Below are 22687 nucleotides of genomic sequence, written 5' to 3'. Positions count from 1 at the left end.
GCACCAGTAAAAGATAGATTAGATAAAAAACAGCAAGTATATACAAAAGAGTGTAAAAAACATTATTATTAATAAACATTATTTTAAATTATAAATTGTATTTGCATACTGTTGTACAGGATGGATTGCACAAATTATTTCCCAGATTATTGCACAGGTAATTTACAGATGATTTTCAGGTAAATTATCAGATTACTTTGAGCAGTTTTTATTGTGCGGCCTGACAGCTGGAGGAAGGAATGACCTGCGATACCGCTCCTTCACACACTTTGGATGTAGCATCCTATAACTGATGGAGCTCCTCAGTGCAGTGAGTGTGTGTTGGAGGGAGTGGGAGTCATTGTCTGTCATGGAGGACAGTTTATCTGTCATCTTGCCTGTCATCCTCCTCTTCCCCAACTCCTCCACCTGACAGGCAAGCTGTTCTCCATGACAGACAATGATCATCATCATCTGCAAGTGTTGTTGCCTCTGTAGAATTATTTCACAACTAAAGACAACTAAATGAAAAAGGGATATTTATCGAATGAAATGAATCTGCTCTGATGCAAATGTATCTTTCTTCATCTGTCCATCATTGAATCTTCCATCGTTTCTCAAACAAACAGAAGCACATGGCTCATTATAATGCAGAATGACGTCACCTGTCGACCCTCACGTTGGACATTTAATGATCGATCATCACACGCAGCGCTGATATTCAGATGTTAGTGAGGGCTTAATCCCAGCTGGATTACTCATAAAACGTCGGGTGTTATCACAGTTTGAAGGTCCGTTTAACCAGACCGTTCAAATATAAAACTTTTGGGCAAACAGGAGACAAGGCTTGTTTGTGTTGGACCAAGTGTGGACACAAGCTAACGGTTTACAGCACTGCAAAGTAACGTTACGTCAGCTGTAACGCTAAATTATGTTACGTGTGCTTTGCTGCTCATATCAATAATGCATAAATATCAATAGCAACGTTACATTATACCTGTGCAGTAAATGAGGTTAACTCAGCAACAACCAATGTTAGTAACATAACGTTAATGCTATGACAAAGACTGGCTGCCTGTAAACACGTCAACCTCCGTCTAAACCACATTCCAGATATTAACGCCATGATTCATGACAACAAGCTAGTTAACGTTGTTACCTGTAACATTAGCTAATTTACTTAACAGTTAGCTAGCCTAACAGTTTGAAAACATCATCATTCTGAGTTAGAGAATGAACACAAACATTGCGTTAGGTTATTAATTTACAGAAAATAACAGGGAAATGCTTTCTTACCTGATATCTCCAGGATAACAGTTATAACCGTGAAGTTCACTGTGTGTACACTGTGTCCGTACTCCAGCCTTTTGTTCTCCGTTTAAATTCCACAACTCAGATTCGCTCAAGATAAAAAAAAAGCCAAGCAGATGTGAAATAATCCAGGTAATGCATTACTAGTGGTCCACAGTCAGGACATGTGCTTGCCGAGGTGCGCATGTTACTGGCTTGTTAACAAAGTCGTCCATTGAAGAGGAACGTATTTTTTTAAGCACTGTAACGTAGCGATAGAAAACATTAGCGTTACCACATTTCTTATTCAAACACGATATCACCGTTATAACGTTACAGCGAACACATATGTGTGGTAAGGCTAATGAAATCGTCGTCGTTAGTGTTAACGTTTACAGCTATCAGTATAAGTAAGTAGCTCAGTGTTTACGTAGCCAGTTAGCTTAACGAGACGACTGTCCCTCTTCGTCGTCATAAGTTGAACCAGCCACAACGACGTGCTTCCTTTTCAGATGCTCGTGCATCGCCGTCGTACTGCCATGGGAGGCAGGTTCTGCCTTGCAGATTTTGCATTGCACATGCTTATCTTTTCTTTTGTGAATGCTCCCAAACTTTAAAACTCCGTTACCGGGTAGACATGATACTGGTCTGGCATAACTTCCGGTGACATGACGGCTGACGCCAATTACCATTACTGCGCATGTGCATCAAGGACAGACAGGGAGACAAGGCAGCGGAGGGTACAGCGGCAGTTTGCGAGAAAAACAAAGCTTCAAAAAAATAAACGACGCGCCGATTACTAAATTAGTCGTCAACGATTTTGATAGTTGACACAGTCGTGACTAATCGACTAATCGTGGCGGCCTTACTAGTGGACCAACTGACTAGCGCTGATGATTGTGCGCCCGAACCATTCAAACCTACGTGTTTTCAAAAAGAAGACGTACACAGTTGTCATTGGCCAGTTTCTTTGATGACAGCCACATTAACCAATCACATTCACATAGATAGATAGATAGATAGATAGATAGATAGATAGATAGATAGATAGATAGATAGATAGATAGATAGATAGATAGATAGATAGATAGATAGATAGATAGAATTACAGAGAAAAACATTATAATGTTAATATGGACATAAACTGTTATATAACGAACTACATATTTAATTACAGATAATTACTGTCATTTTACATAAAATTGTATGTATTTTTTCTGAAAAAAAGAGAAATAAATGTATTTGTTATTATTGTCAAAATACTTAAAATACTTAATTTTTTTTTTTTACAGTATAGCCTACACAAAGACCCACTGGAAATCACAGAGGCGATTGCCAAAGAAGGCTATAACATCTGTGTTCCTCCATCACATTAGGAACCATTAGAGACCACTACACCCTGTAGTGACCACTAGACCACTGTATAGTGACCATTAGACTGGTATAGAAACGCCTGTAGGAAACATTTAGACTTCTGTAGGAACCATTAGACTCCTATAGGAACCATTAAGACTCCTGTAGGAACCATTAGACTCCTGTAGGAACCATTAGTAGGGACCAGTTAAAGTCCTGTAGATTTGTGTAGGGGATAATAGAATTCCATTAGAGAAACAAACCGAACCATTAGGAAAACATAAGTAGCCATTAGAAACCATTAGAAACCATTACAAAGCCACCAGGAACCATTAGAAACCAATAGAATATGCCTAATGGTTTCTCTGACTTTTTTCAGCAGGGGCATGAACAGTTGTTTAAATTTAGACACGTCAGGCCAGACGGTGTGTGTGTGTGTGTGTGTGTGTGTGTGTGTGTGTGTGTGTGTGTGTGTGTGTGTGTGTGCGTGCGTGCGTGCGTGTGTGTGTGTGTTTGAAAGCAGCAGTGGACCTTGGGCCGACACACATGATGAGTTGGCCAAAAAGAAAAAACCTTCCTCGTTTCGACAGTTTGTTCAATATGCATGTCAACAGGTTATGCGAGATGTTTTTGTGCGTGTGTTGTGTACGCGCGCACGCGTGCATGTGCCTGTGCTTAACTTTACATTAAATAAACTCAGCGCACAAAAACAGAAATGAAGAAATTCTTGTGTTATTGGTGTGTACAGAAGGGTCATGATCTTGTGTGTGTGTGTGTGTGTGTGTGTGTGTGTGCGTGTGTGTGTGTGTGTGTGTGTGAGAGAGAGAGAGAGAGAGAGAGAGAGAGAGAAATCAAAATCAAATGAACAATCAAACTGTTTCTTTATTAAAATCTAAAATTAATTCTTAATACATTTATTAATATGCCATACCATATGTCTGTATTGTGCTCTTTAACAAAGACAAAGTATTTCAGCATGAAAGCATTTGTTTTTAATGTGTGACAGCGTCCTGTATCATAACTACATCTCTGACGTTTGTAACAAACCAAACCGTGTGAAAATCGGGTAAAAAATTAGAGGAGTAGTGATGATAATAGAAGCTGGGCATACACTTTCCTCTGTAGAAATAAATGCACTGGGGACGCATCGGAGACCCATCCAAGATGGCGGCCGCGAGGAACGTCAGCTCCAATAGGAAGCGGCAGTCAATGAGGCGTCTACGAGTAAAACCAGCAGATGGCAGTAATGCAACATCGTGGATGTCAGCTGCTGTAAAACTCCAAAGAAGAAGAAGAAGGTTCTTATATTCACTTGCCTGGTGAGGTACGTCACAACCGCAAACACGCAGAAGACGGTTTCCAGTCTATGGTGTTGACGACACATTTAAAGGTAACACCGGACTTTTTCTAGTTCTTTCATTATTTTTGGGCTAAATATATCAGTTAAGTGTAGCGATGTGTGTATGAAGGTATATTTGTTTCCAGCTGTCCGTAACATGTTGGTCTGCTTACACGCGACAGTTTGTACTCAGCAGAACCTCAGGTAAATATCCCAGTGTTTTTGCTGTCTCTCTATCCTGAAAGTCAGGTCTATCATAATGTAGCTGTTTTTGTTCCATCTATTTTTGTTGTATTTTGTTAAGCATGTTATCCTGGTTGCCGGCCGATGAAAAGGCGCATTCGGCTAATGCTCACAGCTGTTCCACCAACTTCCATTCAAAAGTCAATCAAAAGTGACGAAGGGTACGCCTTGTCAATAGCTCCTAACAGTGTTGATTCATTAACTAACAGACCTTGCTTAATTCGACAATGCCTTTACATGTACAGCTTCGGGAAAATATATATTGACATTAAGTTTCATGTAAATTCGGTTGGTCAGGTATTGTAAGTGGCGCATTGGAGCAAAAATGGGGGACAGGAGCATCTTTGGTCCAATGAGTAACACTGAGAACAGGAAATTGAAGACTTTTAAATCCAGATCATAACAGAAGTTGTCTCAGGACACTTTCTGTACAGAGCTGGTACAAGCACTTGGCAACAGTGCTAAGGGAAAAACTTCCTTATAACAGACAGAAACCTCAGTCAGAACCAGGCTCTGGGTGGACGGCCAACTTGAAATGAAACATATGCTGAAACACAAAGTGAAGATAGTGTATTTCTGCAGTTTTGAATGGAAAAAAAAAAAAAAATGCCATTGACATTGAAGATACAAGAAAGTAACCCCCCCCCCCCCGAAGCCGGCTGCTGGGTGACAGAAGGAGGCGTTTGATAAACTGTTTTCCATATCCTTATCAACAGGCCACCTTTACCAGACACACCCTGTCACAGCACATTAGCATGCATTCAACTCTATAATCCTCTCACCTTTCCTGTTTTGCTGTTTGCCATCAGCTAATGAGAACCGTTGCAGTCCTTGGAGGGGGGATTGGGGGTTTGGCAGCATCTTACTATCTCTGCAAGAGTCCCCAGGTTACAAAGGTAAAGATACACTTGCATACATTAGCAATAACTGTTTTCAAGTTGTTACCTAAAGCAGTGTGGTTATCAAGGTAAACACAATACATCATATCACATGATCTTCAGTTGTGTCCACTGTGTTCATGTTGTTTCCTACAGTGATTTACAGCAGATGTAGCAACCTCACCTGAAATAAAGACAAACTGTTAGAATACTAAAAACTAATGCACTTTTAAATACTAATAATTTAATGAAAAAGGCAATATGTGCCTTTCGTACATCAAATGATCAATGTGTTCATGTTGTTTCCTACAGTGATTTACAGCAGATGTAGCAACCTCACCTGAAATAAAGACAAACTGTTAGAATACTAAAAACTAATGCACTTTTAAATACTAATAATTTAATGAAAAAGGCAATATGTGCCTTTCGTACATCAAATGATCAATGTGTTCATGTTGTTTCCTACAGTGATTTACAGCAGATGTAGCAACCTCACCTGAAATAAAGACAAACTGTTAGAATACTAAAAACTAATGCACTTTTAAATACTAATAATTTAATGAAAAAGGCAATATGTGCCTTTCGTACATCAAATGTCATATATTTGGTGTGGCTATTGTTTAGACCAGGGCAGGCCAAAATTTGGCCCACTGCGCAAAAGTCGGTCTGCCATAAGGTTCAATTTGGCATGTTACATGTTTCTAACAAAACATTAATAGAGGTTGGGAAATTAACCTCATTTGCCAACTCAATCACTTGGTTACCATCCTCAAAGCCTTTTCAAATGAAAAATCCAAACTTACTGTTTGAAAAACACTTCTGATAAGATCATCATGGCTTGGCACACCATAGTGAGGTGAAGAGGTACTGAATAACATTTGAATTTACTACAAATCTGAAGGGCATTACATCACAACATTACATCATTTGACTTTGCAAACAATGCATCTGTGTTTAAGAGATTTTGAAAATATATTCTGTGATAAAATGTTTTAAACTAAAGATTCACTGTCTTTGACTGGAGCTTTGAACCTGGGATAAGCCCAGGTCTTTTTCAGTGACGAAAGCTCAGGAAAATTAGTTTGTGAACCTTGGGTTTAAAATATTTTATTCATACCAATTCATTTTTTTTTCTCCAGGTCATTGTATTGGAGTCCAGCAGTCGTTTTGGAGGTTGGCTTTGGTCCACCAGGAGGTCAGATGGGGCAGTATTTGAACATGGACCAAGAGGCATTCGACCTGCTGGGGCAGTAGGATACAATACACTCAATATGGTGAGTTCTACCATAGTGCTGCACTATAGTCAGCTGTGTGTTAACTGATGATTTTCTGTAACTACTAGGGTGGTCAGTTTAACGCGTTAATTAGATTAATTAATTACGCTGCAAATTAACGCGCTATAAAAATTAACGCAGCTAATCATGAGTGGCAAGTCAATGCGCAAGCATTTTAAATTTGGCCCTTTGAGTGACCCGTAGGCTGCAGTGGCAGATCGCATCCTACCTGCGCCACTAGTCAATAGCAGGGTGACAACAGACATGGATGCGACACCGGAGAGCGAGGCAAGCCTACTTTGGGACCTTTGAACGGCAAGTTTATTTATAAAAAGAACAAAGATGGGACTATTAACAAGAACGCAGTGATTTGTACCTTGTGTAAAAAAGAATTTTCCTATCACCGTAGCAGCTCCAGCCTGAATTATCATTTAAACGCTAAACATGTAGTTGCTGCTAGTGCCACTAGTGCTACCGTGAGCTCACTCCGCCAACCCACACTTGCTGAGTTAGGAAAACGAATGAGCAAAGCCACGGCAGAAAAACTGACAAACTCAATCACAAAGTGGGTTGCTGCTGATTGCAGGCCGATTTCAATCGTGGAAGACGAGGGCCTAAAAGAGGCGTTTCAGATAACGTCATCTGACTCTAATTTCCAGCTACCGTCGAGAACTACAGTGATGAAAAGAATTCACCAGCTGTAATGTGAATGTCAGTGAATTGTAATGTCCTAGAATTCAAATTCTTTATTTGGGGACCTTTAGCAGATATGAGATTAAAATGCGATTAATTAGATTAATTAATTACAAATCCTGTAATTAATTAGATTAATTTTTTTAATCGCCTGACAGCACTAGTAATTGCTAATTATTGATGATTCCTTTAAAAGCACCTTTTGAATTGAAAAATGTACTAAATACATATATAACAATTACTCATGCAGTACCTGTTCAGAATGGACCGATTGCTTGGCCTCTAGTATTGCTGCTTGCAGCATTCTTGAGGACCACTAATCCAAACTGCTAACATTCAACACTGACAAAGGTTATAAAAACATAAACATGCTCATTAGCTGACTATTGTTAGTGCATGATCATTCACACACCTCCAGTAAATCTAACACACCCATTATCAATTTTATTAGTTCTAGCTGTGTGGCTTACATCATACCATTGTCAACCTGGCATGTTTTTACCCTCCTGTAGTTTTTAATCTTAGGTAGCAAACTCACTTGAGAAGTCTTGTGTTAATTTGCACAATAATATTCAAAGTCACACAGTACTAAGTGGCATACCGAATATGGTGTACTGATAAGTAACAAACCAGAAGACAATGCATTTACTGTAAACAATTTAAACACCTTAATTGCTTTTGGTATAAAAAATTTGTAACTTGCAAAAATGCAGAAAAACAATCAATTACAATTACAATCAGGTAACTTAGATAAGGAATATCTCCATCAGTAAAGTTTCGTCCTTGCACAAAATGTAAATGCAAAGGTAAAAACACAGCAGACAATAAATAGATTATTTAAATAAATTCTTCAATTATATTGCCTGGTTTACTTCAAAGGACACAAACAACTCACTCTTCTTCTCCTCTTTTTCTTTTTAATCTATTTCCACTTTATCATTTAATATTATCTTAACCCTGTAGAACCCAAATATAGAAAAACACACACACAAAAAAAATTGAACCATTAAGAAGTTGTTGTAGGAGGCCTTTGAGGCTGAAAATTAGGTGTTTTGTTTTTTTTAAATATGTTTTTGTAAGTTCTTACAGAAATGTTGTGATATTGCAACATTGGGCTCAATGGTGAGCAGAATCTCCTGTATTTGTGTTCATTGTCTGAACAATACAGAACTAAGGATTCATTTGCAGGGTTTTGCTTTTGTCCCAGAACAGTATAACATGAAAAATAATCTATAATATAATATAATATAATATAATATAATATAATATAATATAATATAATACATACATACCCAACATTTCCTGTATTTCCTTTGTATTATTGTTCACAGATCTTCTATCATTTTGAATGCAATACTCATTTGTATTGGTTGCCAGACCTTTTCGAAGTATTGCAGCGGTGTGTGGAGGAAAGTTGCATCATCTGTGACAGCTGGACCAGAAAAATCAGTATTGGGACTGATAAAATCCGATTTCAATATGAAGTGTTGAAATAGGATTGCACATTGCACTGAAGTAACCTATTCACACATTTAACTGATCACACAATAGTGTATGGCTGACCAATTGTAAACTATGATTATCATACTAATAGGTATGCAGGTAGCCTCCAAAAACACCTTAAATTCCTGAACATCAACACCTGTTCCAGAACAACGGAAAAAAATGCCTTCCCCCAAGCATCCCCCACAACTGCTTTGACTATGAATTGATAGGAACATTTCCTTATCAATAGCCAAGACAAAGGGCAGACATGCACAAACAGAATTTCTTTGTTAGAAAGTCCTGTTTTTGACTACCACATTCACCCAACGCTGTAATATTGCAACAATTACAAAAAACAAGCTCTAAATAAAATGTAGGGCACATTTTACACAATTACTACACATGGACATGTTCTAGACACTGTAATAAACAAAAAAAAAATATTTAAAGCATTTTACTTACTTCAATAAATCCAATCCAGTAAATTGAGGGGATTATGCTTTCTCGAAAATCTGGAGGTTGTGTGACTTCTTGACCTGAGGGCAGGCCTTATATACCCAATAGCATTCTGAGACTGAACAATAGGACCAAATGAGTATGTTAATGTGGTTGAACCAAAAAAAAAAGAAGTCTTTTTGGGGGGATAACAAAAATTGTTGTAATTCTGCAACAGTGGGTCTTACAGGGTTAACTTGAATTACTACCATAACAGGCCTTTCCAACATAAATACCAAAACCAACTCTTCTCTGATTGGTATTTATTATTCATTTTATACCAGTTGCACCTTTTGGTTAAACTGCAAGCTGAACTGAACACTTTGTTCCATGTGTCTGTCTTTCTCTGCTGAGATGCTGTGTCCATACAGGTATTCAGACTTCATTTAATGAGCTTTCACTCATTTATTTTCCTGGCTTTTAGGCAGTGTGCCAATGTAACTGCTCAACTGGTAATGGAAACTGAAAATGAGACTTACAGTTGTCATTGTTTTTGGGGGAAAGGGTTACCTTCAGGTGGTTCTATTTTGATATTTTGATTTCTTTCTTTAATAATGTCTACTCATTTCTGTTATTTTAGTAGTTAAGTATCTTCTCTGAGTTTTAACTCAACTGACATAATTTATGATACACACAAAACTCCCCAAAACATTCAAGTGCTCTTGTGGGCCCTCTAGTGGTCATATGGGTCCCTACTAGGTCTTACACTGTACCCATAAGGGTACCATCAAGAACCACCAAAATTTATTTTGGTGGTTCTTATTTCACCGTAAGTTCATACAGTTCTTAAATCAAGCTACTATAATGAAGAGACAATCAATACAATTAATTAATTTTATTTTTATTTCATAAAATGAAAATAAAGATCTGTCACTCTGGGGCTTTCTGCCTGGCCTGTCTTTTGCCTCCCCGGTCCCTCGCACCAATGAGCCACTTAGAAACTGCCTTCTCGCCATCTTTGCGCGTGATCTGACTTGTCATCGAGTTTTTCTTCAAGCCTCCTGCAAGACACATAATATTAGGTCACTTACTTCATAGTGCCAACACAACTTTGAGTCAGGATTGTAAAGTCAACTATGTTAAAGGCACAGTGTGTAAATTCATGTTCTAACAAATCAGCACTCATTGACTCCTCAAGCAGCCGCAAATGTTCTTCTACTTTTGCAGAAATTCTCTGAAACCTCCATCCTTTCTAAAATAAATGAATGAATGAATGAATGACTGAATAAATGAATAAATGAATAAATGAATGAATGACTGAATAAATGAATAAATGAATAAATGAATGAATAAATAAAATTTAAAGTTTTAGTTCAGTTTACCCCAGATTTTTTTTTCTAATTGAAACAATGCCAGGGCTGTACGATTACTTTTTTAAGTGGTAGCACTGGTGCTAGTAAGAAAAATTTGTAACCGTGTGCTCTTGAGTGGTTGGAACAAAAACCCGCAGCCACATGGCCCTTTGTGGAACAATTTAGAAATGCCTGGTTTAAATACATTTATTTGTTGAACAGCAATTAAGCAGGAACAATATAAATGGGCCAAATTTGGTGATGGGAAGCTCCTTTTACAACACAGTAGACATTATCAATCTTTATTTTCATTTCTCTATACATACAGAAATGAAAATGTGTGTCCTTGTTCATCTTAAGCGGGGACTGTCCTGCATGCACACTGTTTGTAAACATAAGTGGACCAGCTGACTTGACATTGCAATGGTTGAAACTGCCACTCGTAACGTACAATCACTTCCGACTAGCAGAGCAGCTGGATAAATAGACAGTAAACACGAAGCAGCAGGTGAAGTTAGCTGTTTTGTTGGTGTTGTTTCTTTATTCATCCACCTGGCTCAGCCAGTCGTGCAGGGCGCCATGTGAAGCAGAGCGCATGACGCGCACTTCGGCACTAATGACACTGACAGAAACGGCACCGGAGGAAAAGACGCAGACCGCAGACTGATGAGAGATGACAAGTGGCTGGTGTTGCTGCTACAGTAGGCAACACCATGTGTGTTCACTATGTATTAATTTGGTCGCGTGTTTGGTCTGGTGAGCTTTCACAGTGCATACGAACCGCAGCATATTCACATGTAAAGAACGAGGGCCGGTCCGCACCAGAGCTTGTATGAGCTTTCACAGCGGGCCAAACGAAGCGGACTGCCTGTGGTCCGTTAAAGCGGACCAAACAATGACAGAGTTAAGCAACCTTAAAGCTAACACGGAGCAGTTTTACCAGCAACGGACAGTCACTCATTTTTGCACTTCATGATGCCTGCCTGCGCAACTCAATCACACGTGTGCGAGCACACAGCCCTGATAAGTTACACACACAACGCGGTTTCGAAAATAGCCACAGTCCAGATGAGACTCGGGTCGGACCCACAGCCGCCACCGTCAGCACAATCAGCTCAGCGCTGGCCAAGCCGGGCTCGCAGGGACGCAGCTGCTCCAGGCCTCACCCAGATAGTATTTACTTTCCCTCACTAACGTTAGTATATTGGAAACATAAGATACAACACAGGCTTCCAACTATATTTCACCGACTAAACAATTTTAGCAGTCAAATATGGCAGGATCTGTGCTGACTAACTCGAAAAACAAACGCAGTTTCAACCGGGTTAAGCTAACACCAAAGCTACACAGCTAATAGAGAGCTAAGTTCCTACAACCAACTCACCGAAAAAAAAGTCCTTGGTTAATATCATGCAGTACAAGAAATCCCCAGAGGCAGATTCTTACCTGTCTTTCGTCCAATGTCCAAACAAAACAGATCTTGACCGTTGAACACACTGGCAGCAAAGAACAATGGTCTCTCCAGTAGCAAAGGCGGCAAGCGGGGTTGCTAGGCAAAGACGGTTGCTATGGACTGAGGAGGCTTCGGCCAATCACGGGGAACCTGATGCGGCCTCCTCTCAAGCTGGGCGCAGCGTATCCATGCGCCTGCAGTGCCAGCTGCGCGCCCATTTGAAATCATGACCAAAAAAAAAAAAAAAAAAGGGTAGAGGATGTCGCTGAAAGTGTGAATTGCTTACTGGAAGATCGCCATATCCATTTGCTATATTATGTTGGATAATGTGTATTTAAAGACCGTATAGGGGGAAAAACTTCAGGTAAAATATATATATATTTTTTTTTTTCGTGTATGTGTGTGTTTCTGTGATGATGGGCTATCTGAGTGTCTTTCGCTGCTGTAACAAAAAGGATTAATAAAGTTTCTATCTATCTAACCATCTAAAAACAAAATCCATATAAAAAGAAAGTATATCTAGTCCAGTGGCTGTTAAAATATATAAAATCTATGTCTAACATTTTTTTTTTAATTTTGGAATGGTACCCAGATGAAGCCCACCTATTACCCATGCTGAGTTTAGCCCATCTACTGCCCATATGGGTTGCCCATATGGGTCCCAACAAGAAAGCCCACTCTGAGCCCATGCCCAGCTAAAGCCCAACCAGCCCAAGTAAGGCCCATATATGCCCCAACTGGACGTGTTTGTAGGGTAGTAATATTTTGGATTATACTTTTGTAGTTTGCCTCATATAATTTCAAATAATAACTCGGGGATCTGGTTGCCAAGATATTTGATACCATCTGTTGGCTATTTGAACCTGCTCTGTACTTAAATTGTTTGTGGGATTTTACAGCTGATATCCATAGCCATTGTTTTGTCCATGTTAACTTTGTATCCAGAAAAGAATCCGAAGGTAGAAATTAGGGATTGACCAATTATCGGCCTGGATATTCGGCATTTTTTCGATCATCGGCATCGGCCGTTTTTTTCTTTAACCGATAAAATTAATTAATGTATTTTAAAACGCACTCCTTTGGCTCCGATGCAGCCGTCTCTCCGCCTGAAGTCACCATTCTTGGCTGTGTAACAAAGTCCCGCCCACAACCCTCACTGATTGGCTAGATGGCACAAGTGAGTCAGTGACAGCCAATCAACACTGAAGCCTCTACATGCATTGCCACAGACAAGGAGAAGCAGACGACTGCTCCGGTGATCCAGCGGAGGCAAGGCAACAGAGTCAGTCGAAGTTGCAATAAAAACCCTCTATGATGAAGTTTTAAAAATACTACAACCTTATGATCAATATCAGTGATAACATGCAAGGCCAGAGTTGACATTTCACTGACCTACTTGTCTAATCACATTAAGCATACGATGAAAAAAAAAAAGAAAAAAGAAAAAAAAAGATGTAACCAAGTGAACATGACCTGAGACTCCTTACTTAATAAAAAAAAGACATAACGACATACCGATAGGTAGACTATAGCAAGTATAAGGGAGGAAAACCTGCTGAATTCCGCTGTTTGGCTCTGGAGATGAAACTGTTCACAACTTCAACAAGGCTTATACCATGGTCTGGGTGAATACTCGATTCTGAATGGCTGCAGGGTGTCCATTAAAAAGTGTTGTAGGACCCCTATAAAAAAGTTCCGTTCAAATAGCCTGATTGTTCTAAATTATTGCGTTGGTTCAAATGCTAGTTGGTAACCGTGGCAACAGAAACTCAAAATATACGTTAACATATGTTATTTCACAGGTTTTTTTTCACAACGGCAAGACAGTAGACTAGTGGATAATATTTATAAAAACGATTTAGGATAGACTTACTTGCTTGATACATATTTAATGATCAGAGTGAATGGTGGATAATATTTCTTGCAATAAAAACAATTTAGGACTTTGTGGACACTGTGGACTTTGATTCTTTGAAACAAAATCTCGCATCATCCTCTGGACACACACAAGCGGAAAGAGGTGCACTTGCCCTCTGAAATGATACTTTGTATCACATAACATAACGTTGAGCAATCATCTCACTTCCCTCCACTCGCGGTACAAATCAGTGCCGGGCCGGGGGCGGGGCACATGACCGGGCCCTTTAAACCCAATAAAGCTCGTGATAACATCGCTTTACAACATACACATGCCCGCAACAGCGGGGCTTACAAGCACACATACTACATTTTTGACACAAGGCTCTCAAAGCCTTCAGTAAGGCCGGGGCCACATAGCACGCCTGTGCAGAGCGTGAGCGTGGCGTTACAGCATGGTTTTCACTTTGGCGTCCATACAAACGGGTTACAGTGTCCACACTGCCGACATGAGCAGCGTGAGAGTCGTGCGAGTCCTGCGTGGCTGCTGCGGCGCATCAACTAGAGATTCCAATGCTCGCCGCAGTCAAATCAGTATCATGTGAATATTTCACAGCGATTACAATGTCTGTATCTGCATATGTGACACACATGATGAGAAAATACACAATATGAGAGGGACAGAAGTTCTCCATCATCTCTACTCCTTTCCCTCTCTCCCACTCTCTCCTCCTGTAGCTCAGTCCCTGTTCCAGTGCATGTAAAGTAAAATTACATCATCATTTTTGTTATCGATAATGTGAACTCCATGTAAACAGATGGAGCCGGCAGTTGCTACGCCGCTGCAGACATGCAGATGAGATGCAGGATATGTGAATATGAACACGTGCGAGAGACGCAGCAGCTCAGCAATGCCATGCACGAGCTCTAGGTGTGCTGTGTGGCCCCGACTTCAGCACCATGGAGAGCAACGGCGTCATTTTGAAGTCAATCAAACTGACATGAAGTCTGACAAACCAAGAGAACAAAAACATTATGCTACATGGACCCTAATAATAAAACACCACAAATTCGAAACAGTTCAGCACCGCGGATAGCAACCACAACATTCTGACACCCACTTGAACTACTTCAACTAATGAGAGCACAGTAGGCTAATGTATCAACAGCTATAAAGTTTAGTAAAACTGGCACGGCGGCCACATGTTCACGTACAAGCACAAATTCAATATGAAGTACTAGACCTACTCACCACTATTATAAGGGCATACAACGAGCCTTGTGCTCCGCGAACTCGTCCACGATGCGCCGTATGTCCCTTTTCTTTGCTCTCTCATTCTCTATGGACAACATGGCAAGTCCACTCAGTCTCTCCTGTCCCACTGTGCTCCTCAGGTGGTTTTTAATGAGTTTCAATTTGGAGAATGAGCGCTCAGAGGTTGCAACGGTGACAGGAAGAGTTAAAAAAAAGGAGGGCGGTGCAAACCTCACTGAATGCAGAAGTTACTGCTGGGTGGTTGACAATGAGCATTTTTGCCAGATCCACAACAGACTTTTCTTTGGTATCTGGTTCTTGAAAGAGGTTTGAAAAGAAAGCAGCTGGCCAGGGAAGCTGGGGGCAATGTCCCGATTGTAGTGCTCACTAAGCCGCTGGGCAGCTTGGTATAAATCCTCATCCCCTGCTTTCAGCAGTGTGTTTGGGTGAATTGCCTCAAACATCTTCACAGTTCCATTTAAGCTGGTGAATCTTTGGGACAGTTGCTGGATGATGGTGTCAAGACAGGCATTGAAAACATTCACCCGAAAGTTGCTCTCTGCGTCAGTGAGGTGACTGTCCTCAGACAGTTCATCAAAGTGACGCTTAACTTTTCTGGCCCTGGTTGTTTCAAACTGTGTTTGACTTCCCCATTTAGAAGCTAGAGCAAGAGTGGCAGACTTAGCCTCATGAAATTGCTCCCTAAATTCCATCAAAACACTGATGGCATTTTGCAGTAGAGTAGATGCTTTCAGAATGGCCGCGTCCTTTGCTTGCAGTAACTGTGAGGCAGCGTTTATACACTCCAGAATCTTGGTTTGCATGTTGACCAAAAATATGAAAGAAAATTTTCTTATGGCATTCTTGAGTGCACTTGCTTCACCATGCTCATCTTTATTGTCACTGGTCAGAGATATTTTGACGAGGGCTTTTATAATGTCTCCATATCTGTGCCATAACGCAAAAAGCGCATCATGTCAAGAAGACCAGCGAGTGGGACAGAGGTGTTTTAATGTGACATTTCTGCTCCCTGGCGTCATTAACTCAGTGAGGAGCGCCCATCGTGTGATACTGTGACCAAAAAAGTTGTACAGCTTCTCTACAGTGTCATAGAACTGCTTCACTCCAGGGACGTTTTTAACAGAGTCGTTGAGAGCTAGGTTGAGATTATGAGCAGCACAATGAACATAAAGGGCAAGGGGCTCCTTCTCGGTTATTCTTGCCTGTACGCCTGAATACACACCACTCATGTTTGCGGCCCCGTCACAGCCCTGTCCGCGGCATTTTGACAGATCCATTCCGTTTTTCTCTATAGAGCCCAAGATTTGGTTTTCAAGTTCTGACGCTGATGAGCCCACAGTCACTTCAAACCCCAAAAACACTTCATTGATCTGTATATCTGTTGCAATATTGATTTGACATTCTTAACAACAGTAACATAACGGTAAACCTGGCTCAGCGGGTCTATCTTTGACACATCTTGCGTTGTGTCCATGATAATGGAATAAAACGGGGCTTTGTTTATTTCATTAATTATGTCAGCTTTCACACATTGAGATAATATGTAAATAATCTCATCTTGAATCTGGTGACTTAGGTATTTCACTGACCCTTGTGGTCCGTTGATTAGCTCTTTCAAAACAGGGTCGTATTGCGCTAATAATTCAATTATTGACAAAAAAATTTGCCAGCATTTCTCTTTCCTAGAACCCCCCTGTGCCCCCTGAAAGCCAGGTTGCATGAAGCCAGAGTGAGAGTTACATTGACAATGCGTTCCATGACCTGTCTCCAAAACAAGGCTGCATTACGCACATTCCTCCGCGGTCTGTATGTCACCCGTAGCATGAGGAGGAGACGTGCTGCTTTCATTTCCTGTGTCCAGCACAGGTGAGGAGGGGGGGTGCTGGTCAAGCACCAGGTCTGGCTCTACCCTGGAGCAGCTAGCAACTCCTGAGTCCCTAACATCACTGCTATACAGCCGAGACAGAAAGAAGGGGATATAAGCTGGGCTATTAGAAATAACAACCATCAACAGTTTACAACAGCTCACACATTGTTTGTGGTGTAGTGCTTGCTAGAATTGCTACCTGAAAATCTGGCTCCCAGACTGTGCTGCCAGAATTGGCAGGCCTGAATCGCTGCCAACAACAATGTGAGGTTCATCTCCAGGAGGACGAACAAAATATGTGTCCAGTTTTTGTAATTTGGCTTTCCTTGCTTCTTTTTTCCTTTTCTTTGCGCTTTGTCGCTCCACTTTTATGCTTATATGAACTGCCACTCATGTTTAGCTTAGTCCGTAAAAATGCTCCACCTAGCTTGCATTCTGTTGACAAATGACTGATGATGACGTGGTGGACGGTTGATGATGATTTTACCCAAAATACACTTGGAGACAATATCGGCGATCCACTTGTAAATTTGTATGTAATGAAGTTAAATGTGAGAGTGAAAATAAAGCCAGTCATGCAGCACATCATTTTATTCATATTTTGCACCTAACTACCTCACTAAAGTCAGTCTTGTAAAGTTTTTACCAACCATGACTCATCCTGACTGGGTCAACATATATAAGCCCACACATATCGCACGTTAAAAAATATTGTAGGGAAAGGGCCTGGTGCCCCCTGCTTGGAACAGAGAGCTCTCTTTTCCGGGCCTGGTGCCCCCTGCTTGGAACAGAGAGCTCTCTTTTCCGCCCCTGGGCCCCGGGCCGAGGGCGTGTCGCCCTCCCAGCCCCCTTGGAAGCTCCGCCCCTGCTTCCTCCACTGCTTCACGTCAGACGGTTCACGCCTCCGCGTCGTCCATTCATTTCTGATAATGGACCCCTTGTCGGGTATTATCCCTTACGTATTTCATGATGACCCACCGCTACGGTTACTGTTACTTTGGGGGAATAATAAATCTCCTAATGTGTCTCAGCCCGTTTTAAACAACACCGGAGGTGATTCTAGCCTATAAATTGAACAGTACTGCATGCTAACGTGTCTTTGTTTGTTTACAGTCGCCTCTCCCTCGGCGCTCGTGCTCTCACTACACTATGATGCAGCAACGTAACTACTGGTGTTAAATGATCGTCTTTTTGCCTGTCACTCGTAAATCCAGGGATATGAGTCAGGCAGAGAGCACACATCGAGGAGATTATTCTCAGTGTGTTTTATTTTCAATCAATAAATATACTGTCGCCTCTACAACTCACGTGTGTAATGAAATGCTTTTCCAAGCTCGAAGATGTGAAAACTGTGGTGCTGGCATGTCTCCTGCTACTGAATTGGGAGTACTAACTCAGACCCAAATTTCAGAATAGTTCAGTTCAGTTTATTTTGTTGATGTTTCAAAAATTCAGCTATTTTATTTATTTATTTATTCATTTGAGTGAGTTTGAAGAAATGTTGCTGGAAGGCCCCTGCACTTTTTGTTTTAAAAATAATTATATTTAAAGGCATTTCAAGGAAGATTTTGTGTTTGTGTTATTTTACAAAAAGTTATGGTCTTTTTTTCAGTGTACACAAAACAAACAAACAGTATACTGTATTCATTCTAATCCCAGGTGTGTTACTAAATTTTGAACCCAAAATTTTAATTTTTGCTGCAAACGAATATCGATTCTAAATATCGGCTATCGGTTTCACTTGATTATTAATTATTGGTATCTGTATCAGCCCTGAAAAATCCATATCGATTGATCTCTAGTAGAAATAAGGTCTTTTAAGTGTGGGATTGTTGTTGCCAGATCAGTCAAATGTAAGAGCACATCGTCCACATGTAAAGATAATTTGTTGTTCACCATTTATTGTCAGTCCTTTTATGTTATTGTTGTCCCTGATAAGTTGTGCAAAAGGTTCAATACTAATATCAAACAGCAAGGGCGATAGGGGACAGCCCTGTCTGCAGCCACGTTCGAGATCAAATCTATCTGATAATAAAACCATTGACCTTAACGGCAGCTTGTGGATTGGAGTATAATATTTTTATCCACATAATGAAATTTGGACCAAATTGGAATTGCTTTAACGTTTGAAAAAGGTATTTCCATGATACGCGATTAAATGCCTTTTGGTCATCAAGAGACAGTATCATTGTTTCTGCCTCGTTCGCTGTTGGGTGAGACATTAAATTTAGTAGTCTTCTGACATTATCTCCATAATATCTACCAGTGATGAATCCGGTCTAATTGGGATGGATTATATGTGGAATCATTTTATTAACACGTCTTGCTAAGATGGCTGTTAATATGTGTAGGTCTGTATTTAGCAGTGACATGGGTCTATATGATTGACAATTGGTGGGGTCTTTGCCTTCTTTATGTATCACCATTATTGTTGGCTCCTTTTAGGAGGGGGCCATAGTTCTAGATTGTAATGCACAGTGATAGTGAAAGTAGAGATGATATTTTATCTTTAAATTTCTTATAGAATTCATTGATGAATCCTTCTGGTCTGTGACTTTTGTTATTTTTCAGAGTGGAGATTGCCTCTTGTATGTTCATCTAATTCCTTAGCCATGGGTTCTGGTGACTCTGTTAATTTGAAAATTGTGCCACCTCATCATCATCTGTAGAAGTATCTGTATTTTTGTAGAGGAATTTGTAGAATTGTGCAAATGACTGTGATATCTCAGCTGGTTTCCAGACTGTCGCATCATCTAATTTCAGTTTCTGAACTATGTTAGATGATTGCTATTTTTTAAGTCTCAGTGCAAATTATCTACTAGCCCTGTTTCCATTTTCATTGTATTTTTGATTGGTGAACCTCAAATTACCCTCAATCTTTTCAGTGATTAGGTTATTTAAATCTCTACGTGCTTGTTGGAGGGTGTTCAATATTTCAGGGGTTGGTGCTCTCTTATGTCATTGTTCTAGCTGACAGATTTTGTCTTTAAGTCTGCTTTGCTCCACCTTTCTTCGCTTTTTTTTGGCACTTGGATAGGAAATAATGCGACCCCTTAAGTATGCCCACGAAGTTATAACTGGTGCGTGGTCAGACAAAGTGATTGGTAATATCTTTATATCTTCTATTCGATGCAACTCTGTTTTAGGGGTAAAATATAAATCAATTCTAGAGTAGGATGAGTATCTGTGAGAATAAAAAGTAAAATCTCTACCTTTGGGGAATTTGCATCGCCAGATATCCACCAAACCAGCCTCTGCTGAGAGGCATTTCAACATTTTGCTCATCCTGGATACTGAGGTTTTGGAGGGAGGTTGCCTATCCATGCGCTGAGACATAACACAGTTGAAATCCCCTCCGACAAGTAGAATTCCAGAGCTATGCTTAAGTAATGTAGTGAAGATTGTACTAATAAACCCAGGATCGTCCTCGTTTGGAGCATAAATGTTCATAAATGAAACCTGTGTTCCATTGATAGAGTCCACTGAGTTTTGAGGTTCACGTTATTGATGTTTGTGATACCACCAATGGGTTGGGCTCTAAATGCTTGCGTAGCCCTATTTCCAATCTCGGCATGAATGTATGTACCCAGATTTATGATAATTGGACAAATCGTCCAGGTATGGCCATTTTCCTGCTAAGATCTACCCCTGATTAACCCCTGATTTTGGTTGCTCATGTATAATAGAAATGTTTATCTCAGTCCCACGATGCTGTATACCCTTGGTGTTGATAGTCAAAAAAAATTCGAATTGGCAGAAAATCCATAATTTTTCGAATAATTTGGCACAAACAGTGTTCTGCGACTAAAAAACAGGTACAACACAGAAGGGTTCTGCCCCTTCAGGGTACAAACACTAAGAAGCTGGCACAAAAACCATAATGGACCCGATTTGTTTGGATGGAGAAAAATACTGAACATTCAGTTCAGTATTTTTCTTTGACTTTTCAGGAAAGTCAAAGCTAGTTGCAGTGAATGATACGTTTTTAGCCTTCTTTTAAAAATATTTAGTAAGCTGGCTTCTCTGACATCTGTATGTTCTGTGTTCCAGGGCTCTAAGGTGATAATTGACAAAGACTGCATCACCAATTTTCTTTTGGCAATTGCTGGGAACCTCCAATAAACCGACAGCAGATGTTCAAAGTGTTCTTAAGGACAACTAGTGAACAAGTGATTTAGCAATGTAGCTAGTCCATTAAGGGCTTTGTTTGCAAGGAGTACCTTAAAATTCAATTCAATTTTATTTATATAGGGCGAAATCACAGCAGAAGTTGGAAACAGAGTGTTTAGTGGGGTAATAGGGTACTCTGAATACTTTAAGATATGATTGTGCTTGACCATTTAGGGCTTTGTAAGTAAGGAGAAGGTTTTTACACTATATTCTAGGTTTTACGGGGAGCAGATACAGAGAGGCTCGTATGGGAGGAATATAAGCTTTTTTCCTAGTATTTGCTAGAAGCATTTGTGGAGTAGCATTCTGGATCAGCTGGAGAATCTTTTGCAATGTATTGCAGCAGGCTGATAGTAAGGAATTGCAGTAATCCAACCTGGAGGTAGCAAATGCATAGACAAGTTTTTCTGCATCATTCTGAGACAGAATTTTTTTTGTGTGTGTGTCTGTGAATGTGCCTCCAGTGAAAAAGGCAGTCCTTGAAATTTGTCTTACATGGGAGTTAGGACGTTAGTAAGGACATATCCTCTTCAAAGATAACTCCCAGATTCCCTACAGTGGTGCGCTAGGCCAGGGCAGTGCCATTCAGAGTAGAAATATCATGAGATAGTGATTTTCTAAGGTGTTTAGGGCCAGGTCTTATAACTTAAGTATAGTCTGAGTTTAGTAACAGAAAGTTGTCAGTCAACCAGGTCTTCATTTTCATGCTTAAAGTTTAGTTCACTGATTGGCTTCATCCGGCTTCATGGGTAAATAGGGTATTGAGTGTTCCCTAACGGTATTTCCGCAAGAAATCATGTGTAGGATGAACAGAATCGGCCCAAGCACAGAACCTTGTGAAACAGATCTGACTCTGTTTAGTGATGTTTGCTTCGACCCCTTCAACTTTCACCTCATTCAACTGCGTTTCTGTGTAGGTGGACGACCTGGGTCTTGGGGGGGAGATTCTGCCAGTCACCCATGGCAATGTCGCCTCCAACAACAGGTATCTCTATGTCAACAAACGGCTCCACAGGATGCCTTCAGGGATAAGGTAAGACTGGTTGGAAGAGAAAGCTGTTTATGTTTGGCTAGATAGTAGCAAAAACAAATGTTAACACATATGTAGGAATAGGAATTTGATCTTGAGTCATATTCTTCAACATTTCTCATACTCTGCCTTGAGTTTGTAGTGTGTACTACCTTAATTTGATGTTGCATTCGTTGATAAAATGTCGGGGCACCACCTTCCTCAGCTAAGAAGGACTGCAGAAATTAACTGCTATAACGCTGATAAATACTAACGAATGAACTAACGGTAAACCAGTCTGATAACCTGAAGTGTAAATTCTGGATACAGGGATCGTAAATATTCAGTTCAAAAGGACACCGTCTAACCAGGACTTAAATCAAAATATCATTTATTAAGCAGAATTGTGGATAATGGGTAATGTACCATGAACAATAAGACAGAAGATGGGAGGTGATATGACAGAACACACAAGAGACTTATGGCAACACAAGGGTAAATAAATTGGCGATAGTGAGAGGCAGTCTAAAAGGAATAATGGGGACGCGAACGCGGAGTTAAGGGAAAGAACGATTAATGGAGAGAATTTGGACGAATTGACCTACTCTTAACCTCACGGACCAACTCTTATTCAAACCCGCTTAGCGTGCCTACTTGGTTGCTGGCGTCCCGTTGTGCTCTGCTCCGAACTGGCTCGAAGACGTTCCAGATGTTCGTCCGCGGCTCGATCTACT

General features: G+C 40.3%; 1 protein-coding gene across 4 annotated transcripts in view; it reads left to right on the top strand.

The window, feature by feature from the left end:
• Nucleotides 1–22687, top strand: part of ppox (protoporphyrinogen oxidase) — a 45438-nt gene that overhangs the window by 5504 nt on the left and 17247 nt on the right. For 2 of the 4 annotated variants that reach the window (XM_070966147.1, XM_070966148.1), the window contains exons 1-4: nt 3911–4012; nt 5014–5100; nt 6222–6356; nt 21862–21977. In XM_070966147.1, coding sequence (XP_070822248.1) covers nt 3989–4012; nt 5014–5100; nt 6222–6356; nt 21862–21977 — 362 coding nt within the window. In that variant the 5' untranslated portion in view covers nt 3911–3988. Of the gene's footprint in view, nt 1–3910; nt 4166–5013; nt 5101–6221; nt 6357–21861; nt 21978–22687 lie in introns of those variants that run through there. The other 2 variants (XM_070966150.1, XM_070966149.1) reach the window with 2 other exon arrangements.

The sequence above is a fragment of the Chaetodon trifascialis genome, chromosome 7 (assembly GCF_039877785.1).
Source record: "Chaetodon trifascialis isolate fChaTrf1 chromosome 7, fChaTrf1.hap1, whole genome shotgun sequence".
Taxonomy (NCBI): Eukaryota; Metazoa; Chordata; class Actinopteri; order Chaetodontiformes; family Chaetodontidae; genus Chaetodon; species Chaetodon trifascialis.
This window is presented reverse-complemented; position numbering and strand designations above follow the sequence as displayed.